Raw genomic sequence first — 13,750 nt, forward strand, 5'->3', positions numbered from 1 at the left:
CAGTCTGCCAAGAAAAGAACAGAAAGATACAATGTTTACACTTCAATGAATGAAATCATCTCAGTGTGTAGAAGTTCTCAGTTTAACCATTTAAAGACTAAATCTTTTCTGACACTTGTTGCTTACAAGTAAAAATCCTGTATTTTCTGCCAGAAAATCACTTAGACCCCCCAAAAATTATATATATTTTTTTAGCAGAGATCCTAGGGAATAAAATAGCGGTTGTTGCAATATTTTATGTCACACGGCATTTGCACAGAGGTCTTTCAAATGCATTTTTTGGGGGAAAAAATACACTATTTAAAAAAGAAAAACAGTAAAGTTAGCCCATTTTTTTTTTTTTTTTTTTTATCTAAATCATACATACAAGTAAACTGATTGGAGGTTCGTTTTTGTTTAATAAATGTTTAAATGTAAGAAATTTTCTGTATCACGTATGAAGGCCGCTTTCACACTGGAGCGGGCAGGCGTTGATGGTAAAACGCAAGTTTTAGTGGCTCTTTACCATCATTTTAGCGGTGCTATTTGGCTGCTAGTGGGGCACATATAACCCAGCTAGCGGCCAAGGAAGAGGTTAAATGCGCCCATTAAGCACTGCTGCCAAATCGCATTGCATGCGCTTTGGCAGTGGTGCCCATTCATATCAATGGGCAGGAGTGGTGGAGGAGCGGTATACACCACTCCAAACGTGCTGCTTGCAGGACTTTTTTTTAAGATCCTGCCAGCGCATCGCCTCAGTGTGAAAGCACTCTGTCTTTCACACAGACTGCAGGGGAGCCATTTTGCAGGCACTTTACAGGCGCTATTTTTATCCCAAAAGCGCCTGAAAAACGCCCCAGTGGGAAAGGTGTGTTAGATCAAGGGGGATTTAAAAAAAAAAAATAATAATATATAAAAAAAGGAAAAAAATAAAGAAATAAAATAAAATCGGCCTAACATATCGGCCCAAAAAAATCGGCATCATATATCGGCTATCGGCCGCCATGATTTCTAAATATCGGCATCGGCCAGAGAAAAACCCATATCGGTCGACCTCTAATATATATATATATATATATATATATATATATATATATATATATATATATCTCACAGTTGTGCTCAGTAGTTTACATACCCTGGCAGAATTTTATGATTTCTTGGCCATTGTTCAGAGAATATGAATAACACACAAACATTTCTTTCACTCATGATTAGTGTTTGGCTGAAGCCATTTATTATCAATCAACTGTGTTTACTCTTTTTAAATGACAGAAACTACCCAAATGACCCTGATCAAAAGTTTACATACCCCCAGTTCTTAATACTGTGTATTGCCCCCTTTAACATCCATGACAGCTTGAAGTCTTTTGTGGTATTTGTGGACGAGGCTCTTTATCTTCTCAGACAGTAAAGCTGCCCATTAATTTTGTCAAAAAGCCTCCAGTTCCTGTAAATTCTTGGGCTGTTTTTGCATGAACTGCACATTTGAGATCTCCCCAGTGTGGCTCAATGATATTGAGGTCAGAGGAGACTGGGATGGCCACTCCAGAACCTTCACTTTATTCTGCTGTAGCCAATGACAGGTCGACTTGGCCTTGTGTTTTGGATCATTGTCATGTTGGAATGTCCAAGTACATCCCATGCGCAGCTTCTTGGCTGATGAATGCAAATGTTCCTCCAGTATTTTTTGATAACATACTGCATTAATCTTGCCAACAATTTTCGACCACATTTCCTGTGCCTTTGTAGTTTGCACATCCCAAAACATCAGCGATCCACCTCCGTGTTTCACAGTAGTGATGGTGTACCTTTCATCGTAGGCCTTGCTGACTCCTCTCCAAATGTAGCTTTTTGGCAACAACCCTAAACGCTACATTTTGGTCTCATCACTCCAAATTACTTTTTGCTAGAAGGTTTGAGGCTTGTCTCTGTGCTGTTTGGCGTATTGTAAGTGGGATACTTTGTGGCATTTGCGTAGTACTTCTTTCTTCTGGCGACTTGACCATGCAGCCCATCTTTCTTCAAGCGCCTCTTTATTGTGTATCTTGAAACAGCCACACCACATGTTTTCAGACAGTCCTGTATTTCACCTGTTATTCGTGGGATCTTTGTATTCCGAACAATTTTCCTGGCAAAATTTTAGTTGAGCTACCTGACTGTGGTTTGGTTTCAACAGAACCCCTCATTTTCCACTTCTTGATTAGCGTTTGAACACTGCTGATTGGCATTCTCAATTCTTGGGATATCTTTTTATATCCCTTTCATGTTTCATGCAGTTCAACTACCTTTTCCCGCAGACCCTTTGACCATTCTTCTTCTTTTTTTTTTTTTTTTTTTTTTTATATTACACACACACACACACACACACACACACACACACACACACACACACACATCACAGGTGAGGATGTTTACCTTTAACCATTTCAGCTCCGGAAGGATTTACCCCCTTCCTGACCAGAGCACTTTCTGCCATTCACTACTGCGTCACTTTAACTGACAATTGATGTCCTTTTTTATTTATTTTTTTTTTTTTCCCACAAATTATTTTTTTTTTTTTCGTGACTATGACATTATGGCAGACGCATCGGCCAATTTTGACACATTTTTAGGACCATTGGCATTAATACAGCGATCAATGCTTAAAAAAATTGCATTGATTACTGTAAACCAAATGTCATTGGCAGTGAAGGGGTTAACCACTAGGTGGCACTGTAGGAGTTAAGTGTGTCATAGGGAGTGATTATAACTGTGTGCTGTATGTGACATGTCATTTATCAGTGCTCCCGATTACAGGGAGAGCTGTTCAGTGACCATGTCACTAGGCAGAACTGGGAGATGCTTGTTTACATTAGCATCTCCCCATTCTCTCCCTGTTGTTCCTCGCCGTGAGACGATCACGGGTATCCCCTGCAGACATTGGGACCCGCAGTCACGGAGCTCCCGGCGGGGGCGTACCTGCGAGCTGCCTCTTAAATGGCAACATACAGGTTACGTTGTTCTGTGTGTATGTGCCAAACGCCAACCAGGAGTGAAAAAAGTTTTCCCAAGTTTTCGTGTTATCATTCATATTCTCTGAAAAACGGCCAATAAATCATAAATTCTGCCAGGGTATGTAAACTAATGAGCACAAAATTGATATCTCTATCTCCTCCTCTATCTCATTTAAAAGCATTACTCTGAAGGCAGTGGCCCGGTCTTTATTGCTGTTGCTTTTTCAGATGAGGTAAACCAGTAAGCAGACTCCCACTGGTTTGGAGGGGTTCTTCTTGTGAAAGTGCTACTGTCATAAAATCTTCCTGTTTTTTTTTTTTTTTTTTTTGTTTTTTTTCCTTTGAGTCACCAAAAGTCTAGGTAGAGTCGGACTTGATCAATGACTCAAGTATTGAAGCAAAAAGGTCCGAATGACTGACGGCTAGCTTTTTCAGGGGGAGGTCAGCAATGGCAAGCTCTATGTATGCTAATGACAGGTTTCCAAAACAGGAACATTGCATTTGTTTTGTAAACCCTTTAATTGTTTTTTATTTTTTTATCTTTACCAGATGAACCCCGTTGCCCATTTTGCAAGCATGGGAATGGGTGGCTTACCCCCAAGACCAAATCTGGCACCACCAGGCATGATCCCACCTTTGATGGGACCAATGGGTGCTCATCAAATGGGACAGGTAATGTAATGAACTTTTATTGGACTTTGTTAGTGAATGCTATTTAAAGGTCATGTTCCATATCGTCAGTACTCTGGATACTGAACTTCCAGTGTCCCTGTTCTCTGCAGTCAGTTATTTTGCACATTGTGCGGGAAGCAGGTCCCTAGGATTGGGAGTAACAGAGCTGAGACTGTCAATTGGCTGGAGATCCCTCCCCTTTCACCATTTTTCTTGGTGTCAGGAAAACTTGTCAGAAGTGATTCATGCTGATGGTAGAGGAACAAAGCAGCAGAGAGAAATTGCACTTAGTGCCAGGGTGGATTAAAAAATGTTTTGATTTTTTGGGATTTGTGTCCAATTTATTTTAATAAACTGCTTTTTGAGTGAAAAAATCTATCTAAAGATAGTTGTTTTTTTTTCTATTTAAGATACATTTAATAATTTAGTTTATTCAGCATGAAATGGAGCTTTATGTGGCATGAGGCTGTATGTAACTCATTCAATGAATCCAAGCACTGCAAGCTGAGATAACATGTACTGCATTGATGCATTCACACATTTTCACAATAATGAGATGAAACAAAGTTCAGAAATATTTCTTCATGGAATTGTGTTGCAAATCTTTGTACACTACAAACTATGATTGTTTGAAGAGAAATGCATCTGTACCAGGCTCTAAGTGTGAGCAGGAAGGTCAAGCAATACAATTGAAAGTGAAACCTTCTAAGCAGCATATAATAAACCTTGTGATCTTTCTTTACACAACTTAAAGTGCTTTATCCCTCCGTTGAGGAGCAAAATGGTAGCAGGCCATAAGAGACCGTTTGGGAATATTTCCTAACCTGAAAGCTTATTTTAAATAGGAAACCTTCATTTTATTTGCAAATATTAAAGAATCTAACGACCAGCAAGAATAAGTCCTTTAGACATTTAAAGAGCACCTGTCATTTGATCCATCATGGTAGCACCTGTTAGCTGGCATCCACTCACCTGCTGCCGCCACGTCCCTCACCTTGTTGTGTCACTGCCGCATCACCAGTCATCTCATTAAAGTGAATGGGACTGTCGGTGAGTCAACGGCGGGGCAGAGATGACAGTTACTCTTTAAAAGTTATGATTTAAATCCAGCCTTTTTACTAGTGATTTTAATCTACTTGATTTAAATCAAATCCACTCTGCTTAGTGCTCTTAAGTGAGACAAGTACACACTATAAAGGGATATGCTTTGCTCATATTTCATGTCTGAGATTTACAACCACTTTAAAGACGTTAGTAGCAGTATTTCTGTGAGGCGGAGAAAAACGCCAGGCAATTCCCTAAATACACAGTTGAAATGTACGTGTTTTTGATGGTTTAACCACTAAAGGATTTCGTAATTCTGTTCAGACATTCTTGCAATTTACACACACTTTTCCTATGGCTGCTAAATAGGTGACCCCTGTAGTTCCTAGTTAGGCTATTCGTAGTCTTAAGCAGTGCAGCTTGTCTATCAATGCTTTGTCTCCAGCCTCATTATTGTACATTGAATCAGCATTAACATCCCTTTAAGACTACTTGCACACTGGCAGCCTTGGTTGTTAGCGCTAAAGCGGCGCTTTTGCAATGCTTTTTGGCCGCTAGTGGGGCGGTTTTTACTCAAAGGGTAACAACTCCTGTTTTGCGGAGCTTTGGAAGTGCTGTCTATTCATTGCAATGGGCAGGGCATTTTGGTTAGAAAAGCCTTGCAGTAGCTGCAGAGTGGGGCCCTTTCACACCCAACGCAGTTGGATGCATTTTGAACTGCATAGACAGTCCAAAATGAAGGTAATCCTATAGGCATATCTGTAATGGAATACTTAAAGAGGAAGTAAAGGGAAAAAAATAAAAAACACACCCTGCAAGGCAGAGGCATAATGAGCTAGTATGCATGCGCATGGGAGCCGACACTCGCGGCATATCGCTGCAGCCTGCCCAGTGCGCCTGCACGCCACTGTCTACGGCGCATGCGCCATAGACAGCGGTGTCTGTCTTCGGGTAAATATCTCCTAAACCGTATAGGTTTAGGAGATAGTTCTTGGACCTACAGGTAAGGGTTTACAACCACTTTAAGCGGGGCTATGTCCAAAAAAAATACAAACCGTGTTTATCAGCGTAAAACGTGCACATTCATTTTAAGAGTGAAGTTTCAGGGAAAAAACTTAAATTTGAGGAACTTTGAGGCAAAATAAAGGTCAGTGCCCATCTGCAGCCTCACAAGTGCCATCAATGAAGCAGCCTCACAATTGCCATCAATGCAGCCTGATCTCTGCAGATTAGAGGGGACAGGGAGGGGGGCGGGACAATTGCATACAATGTGAATCTCCTATGATGGACAGAACAGTGTTCCAATGGTGGCCCAGGAGATGGGACTTCCTATTACAGAGGCCGCCAAGTAAACAGGAGATTCTCACTGGATGTAATCTGACGGCGCTCGTCCTGAATATATGAATATATAGCCTGCAACAGCCACCTTTTTTTATATGAAATGGCTGCTCACCTCAGAGCGTGACCATAAGGTCAAGCTGCGCTCTTTTAGGTGTTCAGGTATTGGTTCTCAGCTTCTGAGCACTTCAATCTAGTGCGATCGGTGTAACTAGGTCCACGATTGACTCCACTGGTCCCTCTGCGGGGGTCTTATGCTCCCGTTTTGTCTTATACTCTCCTTGCCTTTTGTTTATCCAGATTCCTTTCATGTGTGGTTTGGCTGTGCTCTCCTACCTAATGGGCATGGTTCATATCATTGCATTGCAGTTCAGCGCAGTTAAAAAGTAGTAGAGCATGCTGCATTTTTCTGCACCGCAAACGCAGGTAACCTGCTTCAGATGCACTGCATAATGTCTTTTTAAGCCCCAAAACGTATCGAAAAATGCACTGATAAGGCATGCAAAGCTTGCGTCAAGTGTGCTTCAAACATGTTTTAAATGCATGTAAACATGCAGTCAAAAATCTGCAGTTATGTACAGTTTTGTTGGTGTGAGTGGCCTTAAGCCATTGGTAAAATTTTATTCCATGTTCCACGTTAATTCTGTCTTCCACCATCTTATAACATGTTTTTGTTGTTTAGATGGCTCCAATGATTCCTCCCCTCATTCCTGGAATGATGATGCCAGCGCATGTGGCACCGGGTACGATGCCTGGCAGCATGCAGGTGGTATGTACACAAGTTTCTTGGCTTTTTTATTTGCTACATATTAATGTTAGTTTTATGCAGTAAACGGTCCTTTTGTTAGGGTTTTCTACTTTAAAGTGGCTGTTGAACCCTTACCCGATGAAGTGCCCAGCGTCTGGTGATACACAGATGGAACGAATCCACCCACATAAGTTGTACCTGTTTATCTAAAGCTTTATGTGCTCTACATCCATTTAAAATCCTGAATTTAAACAGGATCTCTCAACTGTGAAAAACAGGCCGGGGAGCTAAACCTGGCACCCTCTGTCCCATTCCCCCTCCCCTGGTCGGTCTTCAGACATACATGGGGAATTTGCAGAGCTGAGGGTATCGGTCACAGGCTGTGTGCTAGAGCTCTCCTTCCCCCATCAAATTTTTTTAATCTCTTGTGTTGAGAAAAGCTGTCAGAAGTGACTAATGCTGCTAACAGAGGAACTAGGGAGCAGACAGAAATCATACTCAGGGCTTTGGATAGAGATAAGTACACTCCCTGCATCAAGTGCCCCCTCGGAGACCTGCATTCCAAGGGGGCACCTGTGCAGGCGCGCTCCTGAATCCTGCTGCTGCATCCACTGACACAAGAGGATTCAGCCCCACCCTGTGGCTCCAGTGTCACTGGATTTGATTGACTGAATTTGGGAGCCAATGGCTGTGCTGCTATCAATCTATCCAATGAGGACACGAGACACCGGCTTGAGCTGCTGTGCTCGTCCCCATTGATTGGAACGATCGGGTTCAGGTGAGTAAAAGGGGGCGGGGCTGCTGCACTACAGAAGGTTTTTCACCTTAATGCATTAAGGTGAAAAACCTTGAGGCTTTACAACCCCTTTAAGGGTCCAAACCTGGTTGTTCTGTCTTGCAGGACAGCCTGAATTCTGGTATAACAGCTATGCTTATATTGCAAAAGTGTTTTTTAAAGTGATTGTAAAGGGTAAAAAAATAAGTTATTTTAAATAATAAACATGTTCTACTTAGATTCTCTTTGCAATGGTTTTGCACAGAGCAGCCTCGATCCTCCTCCTCCTCCTCCTCCTCTTCTAGGGTTCCCCGCCAGCACTCCTGGCTCCTTCTGTTCTCGGAGTACCACCATAGGAAGCAGCTTCCTATGGTGGCACACCTGTAAACTCCTATTTCTAGCCACGCTGTCTGTGTCCATAGACAGACAGCACAGCTAGGCCCCATGTAGTATTGAGGACTTTATCAGACTCTACACGCGGATTTTGGTCACATCGCACACAATTGCAAACTAGATCTTTATATGGAATGCCTTTTTGTATTTGTGGATTTAATATGGTTTTGCATACGTATGGTCATTTGCACATACAGGTATCTTTCTGAATTAAGAGTTCTTAAACGTTATTACAGAAGCGTGGCAGTACAAACCAGTCGCACACTCTTTTTCATACAGCAACATTTAGGACCATGTCTTGCCCTTTTTTAAGCTAGGAGCTTCTACCTTGCGATTTTGGCTAAACCAGTGTTAATTTGGTCAATGAAAACCTTTTAGTCAGCGGCTTTTTTTATAGTAACGAAAACAAAACAAGAGGTAGAGCAAATTTTCATCCATTGACAAACCTATGACGAAAATCAATTCCGGAAAAAAAAAATGAAAATGTGGCGGGGTGTTGACCCTCCTGAACTTCCGGTTTCTCTCACACCACACAAGTGTCTGCTTTCCGTTCTCACTCAACCTGGGCTACAAGCGTCTGGACAGCACTACCCGATTCCTCTCCCTCTGTGCAGCCCCTCCATGTGCCGTATATGTGAAGAGGATGTGTGGGCAGGAAAATTTCAAGTGCGTAGTCCAAATATGAAGCCGGGCACTGAGTGAGCAGTTCAGCGCTGTCACCGTACTCTCCCACTTCTTCAATCCCTTTCTGTCATCTCCCTCCTTCCTTCCTCTTATGTTGTCCCTCAGCAGAACCTTTCCTTAACTACAAGCATAGAGCTTTCTTCAGACTATAATAGTACTTGGTTCTATGTGCATTTAAGTGGACTCACCTGGGCTGGGCCTGAGGAAGGAGCAGGCATGCCCCGAAAACAAAGCGGTTTCCCCTGTTCGGTGTACCAGATGTGACGTTGCTCCTGAGTTTTCAGCATCCCTTATCGCCCGAGCTGAGCCGCGATTGTTGGAAACCCCCATCCAAGCCGCCAGCTGAATCCCAGGAACAGAAACTGACTCTCCCCGGATTTACACTGCAGGAACAAATGATCACAATACACTTGCCCTCTATTCACTTGTGAGTAGTTGAGCTGTATACTTGCCTCAATAAATGTTTTTAATACTGCACTTAGAGTGTTTACATGTGTTTGCGAACTAGCTTCCCAAAAAAGTCATTGGGTGAGGAGGGGGAAATGTGGCAATTCCCCTTTTGGGTGGAGCTTTTATTACAGAGACCGGTGGATGTACTATGTTTTGCATGCTTGAATTTCCTAAAAATAGTGTGTGTTCTAAATATAAGTGCTTTTGCAGATCATTATGTATGGCATTTGTATGTGTATTTGTTTATAAAGATGTGACATTTATGGAATATTGATTTGTCATCTTTACACAATAATGGCTTTGATTTACTGTGGAATACATATTCACTTTTTTAAAATTTTGTTTTGACAGCCAGGTGTGAACAGCTTGGATCCTACACTTGGTAGGTGACCTTACTTGTACAGTATTTGTGTATGTCACACCATTACATTTCATATTATTTGAAAGTACAGAACTGCAGGGATTATATGTACTAATGTTTTATTATGTTGCTCTTATTTGATGCAAAGAAAATTACATTAGTGTATTATTAAATATGTGCATATGCATCCTAACCACTTACTGACCGCCTATCTGTAAATATACGTCATGCTTTTGATGTTAAATACCGGGTTTATGGCAGCAGCTAGCTAGCTGCCATAACCCCCGGTATCTTTATAGCAGGCGGACAGCTTTCAGATAAAAGTGGTTTCTGCTGCAGATTTGCTATGGGATCACTTTTGCCCCCTCCCGCCACTTTCCAGTGGTTCCCGAGCTTGCTGGAGCCATCGGTAACCTGGGAACAGTCCAGGTGCAGCCAATGGCAAGGCAAGAAGCCGAGGTGGGGCCAGGATGGCCCCCACTCGGCTCTATGCCCTTGGCGGACTGGAGTGACGTCTGATGTCACGTCTGCCTTTTGGGCATAAACCAAGGATTGTTTGCACCTGCGTATGTAAACTGTGTTTAAACCACACGTGGAGTGTCCTTGCGATCGTTAAGGCGAGAGCAATAATTCTAGCACTAGACCTGTAATTTTAAATCAGTAACCTGTTACATTAACGCGTTTCCTATGGAGATTTTTAAGTACCGTAGTTTTTCACCATTCCGCGAGCGTACGCAATTTTAAAGCGTGACATGTTTGGTATCTATTTAGGTACTCGGCGTAACCTCTTTCACATTCTACAAAAAAAAGTGGTTTAACGTTTAAAGTGTTTGTTAACCCAAAAAAATAAAAAATGCTGCTCCTGTCCCTTAATGTGCAAGCTGCAGCTTGGTGCTTTTTGCATTACTTCTCTGTATCTCTTACAGTACCTGTTTGATCCTGCTAGATTCTGTCTGCCCCCCCAGAACAGGGCACGATTATCATGGCTGCTGAGCCAAGATACCACAGGTCTCCTCTCTGCCTGTTTTCAGCTCCCCTTCCCTCTGCCTTTCAACATATGTAGTCTGGAGTAAAAAAAAAAAAAGCCAATCTCCTACACTCCCAGCCAATGTGTACGAGATATTTAGAATTCAGAGTTGTATTCATGTATCATATAAAGTGATTTCAGATCTGTATCTTTGTACAATGCAACGTGATATTCTGTTATTAAAATTATGATCTTTTGTAGACTTGTTTTATTATTGTGAATAAGCTTTCTCAATAAACGCATCCTTGTGGGTCCTGAAGAAGCCGTATATTCTTAAAATGCGATGACCTCTCTGAAAGATACGGATTGCTTGTTTTTTGTGATGTATTAAAATACGTGTCGTATTGCTGCTGATATAGATGATCGCCATATGTTCTTTTAAATGCTATTTAATAAAATGACAGTAGTTTTTTTTTTTTATACAATATATATCTTCCAATTGAGTATAAGTGAGAAGGGTATATTCAAAATCCCAATCTCTCTTGCTCTATCTATGAATCACTTAATCATCTGACTATATGCGGATATGTTCTCCATACCACAATAAACTCTCTTGACAAGCTAAGAAATATTATTAATTTAAAATTGTATTTTTCTTTCCCCTTAGTTCAGCCTCCAGTCACGCAGGTATGTAATTAACATTGATGAAATTTGTGTGCACAAAAAATGTGTTTATATCTGTTTCTATTTCTCAGTTGTGCCCTTTCTGAATGTGATTTAATTTTGATATTTAGGCTCCACATCCTGTAATTTCGGCGCCTCCAGCCATTTCAGCAAACCCTGCCGCTAACGAAGAGCCCGCCAAGCCAGTACGCCATTAATTCATTTGTTTATTCTCCGTGCCATTGATTTATATTCCCACCCTTATGTTGGCATTTTTCTTTTTCCTCTGGTAGAAATCGTTGTGGACAGAACATAAATCACCAGATGGTAGGACATATTATTATAATATCGAAACCAAGCAGTCTACGTGGGAGAAACCAGATGAAATGAAAACCCCAGCCGAGGTAAATCATTTTTTTATTGCTGCTGGTTTAATAACTAGTTGTCAAGTGGAAGCATAAATTCTTATTTTCCTGCTGTGGAAGTACTGTGTGTTTGCTCAGCTAGGAAGTTCCCATTCATTAAGCAGCCGCATTTAATTTCTTTAAAAAATAAGTATATATTTTTTAAATGTGACCTTTTTCTTAGCTTATGCTAAAACAGCGGTTACATTACATCCTATTGTTTTATCTGAGACTGGTGTATACAGCTTCTAGCCTAATGTTGACAGTGGTGGACTTTTGGACTAAAGCAGACCCCTGTGTGGAAATACGTTATTTTTTTTTATTTTTATTCCAGTTATTTAGCTATAATCTCCATTATCTGGTTTTATGTACCTGCCCTTATGCCAATCTGCTGGATTTTAGGATCGTTCCCAGTAGGATTAGGATGGTTCTTCATTAGTTTCTTGTTTTTATGCAACTGTGCTTCGGACCTTGCATAACCACTTGCCGACCACATAATATCGCAATGCAGCGGCCAAGTTCCTCTCCAGTTCCGCATCATGTACCTATTACTTGATCCAGCACTTTACGTGTAGGGGGTGTGCCGCTTGTGCTGTGATTAGTCAAAGCACAAGCTGAAGAGCGGGTGGCAACCAATGGATGACCGCCGGCACCTACTGATCGGCGGGGAGAAAGATAGAACAGAGCTCTACTTTTGTAAACAATGCAGAGTTCTGTCCTGTCAGCAATGTTGTGCTGGATTTTTTTTTTCCCTACAAAACCGTTCCAACCCCTAGTAAAAGCACCACATAGTAAACACAAACACCGGTTAGGCACACCATTAGCCCTTTGATCACCCTAGACGTTTAACCACCTTTCCAGCCAATGTCAGTACAGTTACTGTGTATATTTTTAGCACTGATCACCTGTATTGTGGTGTGTATATGTATATGTATGTATATATATATATATATATATATATATATATATATATATATATTATAGTGTGCTATAACTTTTGTGCAAACCCATCAATATGTTTATTAATATTTCATTTTTTACCAAAAATATGTGACACAATACATATTGGCCTAAATTTATGCAGAAATTTTATTTTTATTTTTTTTGTATCAAATGTTTGTTATAAAGCAGAAAGTAAAAAATATTATTTTTTGTTTTTAAAAGTGCAAAAAAAAAAAAAGTGGTGATCAAATGCCAACAAAAGAGCTTATTCTTTTTTGTGGGGGAAAACTGACATAAATTAAATTTTTTCATGTACAGTGCATAACTGCGCAATTGTCATTTAACCAATGCACTGCCGTATAACAAAAAATGGCCTGGTCATGGGGGGGCGGGGGGTAAATCTGGAGGTCGAGTGGATAAAAAAAGTGTTTTTTCACTGCTTATTACAAAAGTTGTGCAGCATTAATAAAGGCAGAAGGCAGGCAACTTTATGTATACTTCACATTTTACCTAGTGTTAATTCAGGAAAACCTCTTTCCTTTCTGAAGGAAGATGCCTAGCTTTCAGAAATGCTCAAGTGCAGTATGCTTTTAGGTGCTTTTTTTTTTTTTTTTTTTTTTTTTAAATCAAGCTTTTAAGAACTGATTTTGCTTTTGATGGCAAAGAATAGCAGCAGGGACACCCCCAAAGTCTATGCACACGAGTCCTTAATATCATTGAAGTACCTGTGCTTCTAATGGCCTGTCTTGTGTGAAGATCTAATGTTAAATTTTTGTTTGTGAGTCCTCTGTAATACTTTCTGGTTCTCCGATTGTGTGACTCGGTTTTCTGTATTGTTAAAGTATGTGGTGATGCATGGGATCCATGTCTATCTGTCTTTCTGTACTTTTTAGTATTAATCTTTTTCATACTTAAAATTTGTCAAACAGTACCATTTCTAAAAAAAAAAAAAATTTCCAAATCATTGATGTATTTGTCATTATTTCAATTAGCAATTACTATCCAAATGTCCCTGGAAGGAGTTCAAATCTGACTCTGGAAAGCCATATTTCTACAATTCTCAGACAAAGGAATCTCGTTGGGCCAAACCTAAAGAGCTTGAAGATCTGGAAGGTAATGCTATCATATCCCATAACCCATACATCCACTTTTTTGCTGAATTTGGCACATTGCCAAACAGGGAAAGCGAGAATATTGCATGTTAAAATGCTTGAACCCTTACCATATTGTTTCTTTAAGGAGAAATGGCAGTTTATTAACTTTTTTTTTTTTTTTTTTTTTTACAGCAATGATTAAAGAAGAAAGCAGCAGGTATGTTTTTTTGTTTACTTTTT

The 13,750-nt window shown here is 40.5% G+C and overlaps 1 protein-coding gene across 3 annotated transcripts in view; it reads left to right on the forward strand.

The window, feature by feature from the left end:
• The window catches only part of PRPF40A (pre-mRNA processing factor 40A), a 63,595-nt gene that overhangs the window by 17,439 nt on the left and 32,406 nt on the right, over positions 1 to 13,750 (forward strand). For all 3 annotated transcript variants that reach the window (XM_077447670.1, XM_077447671.1, XM_077447672.1), the window contains exons 3-10: positions 3,525 to 3,647; positions 6,712 to 6,798; positions 9,431 to 9,461; positions 11,075 to 11,094; positions 11,202 to 11,276; positions 11,364 to 11,474; positions 13,409 to 13,529; positions 13,703 to 13,727. In XM_077447670.1, coding sequence (XP_077303796.1) covers positions 3,525 to 3,647; positions 6,712 to 6,798; positions 9,431 to 9,461; positions 11,075 to 11,094; positions 11,202 to 11,276; positions 11,364 to 11,474; positions 13,409 to 13,529; positions 13,703 to 13,727 — 593 coding nt within the window. The remainder of the gene's footprint in view (positions 1 to 3,524; positions 3,648 to 6,711; positions 6,799 to 9,430; positions 9,462 to 11,074; positions 11,095 to 11,201; positions 11,277 to 11,363; positions 11,475 to 13,408; positions 13,530 to 13,702; positions 13,728 to 13,750) is intronic.

Source organism: Lithobates pipiens, unplaced genomic scaffold, assembly GCF_037356315.1.
Source record: "Lithobates pipiens isolate NorthernLeopardFrog02 unplaced genomic scaffold, aLitPip1_a1.2 Scaffold_22, whole genome shotgun sequence".
Taxonomy (NCBI): Eukaryota; Metazoa; Chordata; class Amphibia; order Anura; family Ranidae; genus Lithobates; species Lithobates pipiens.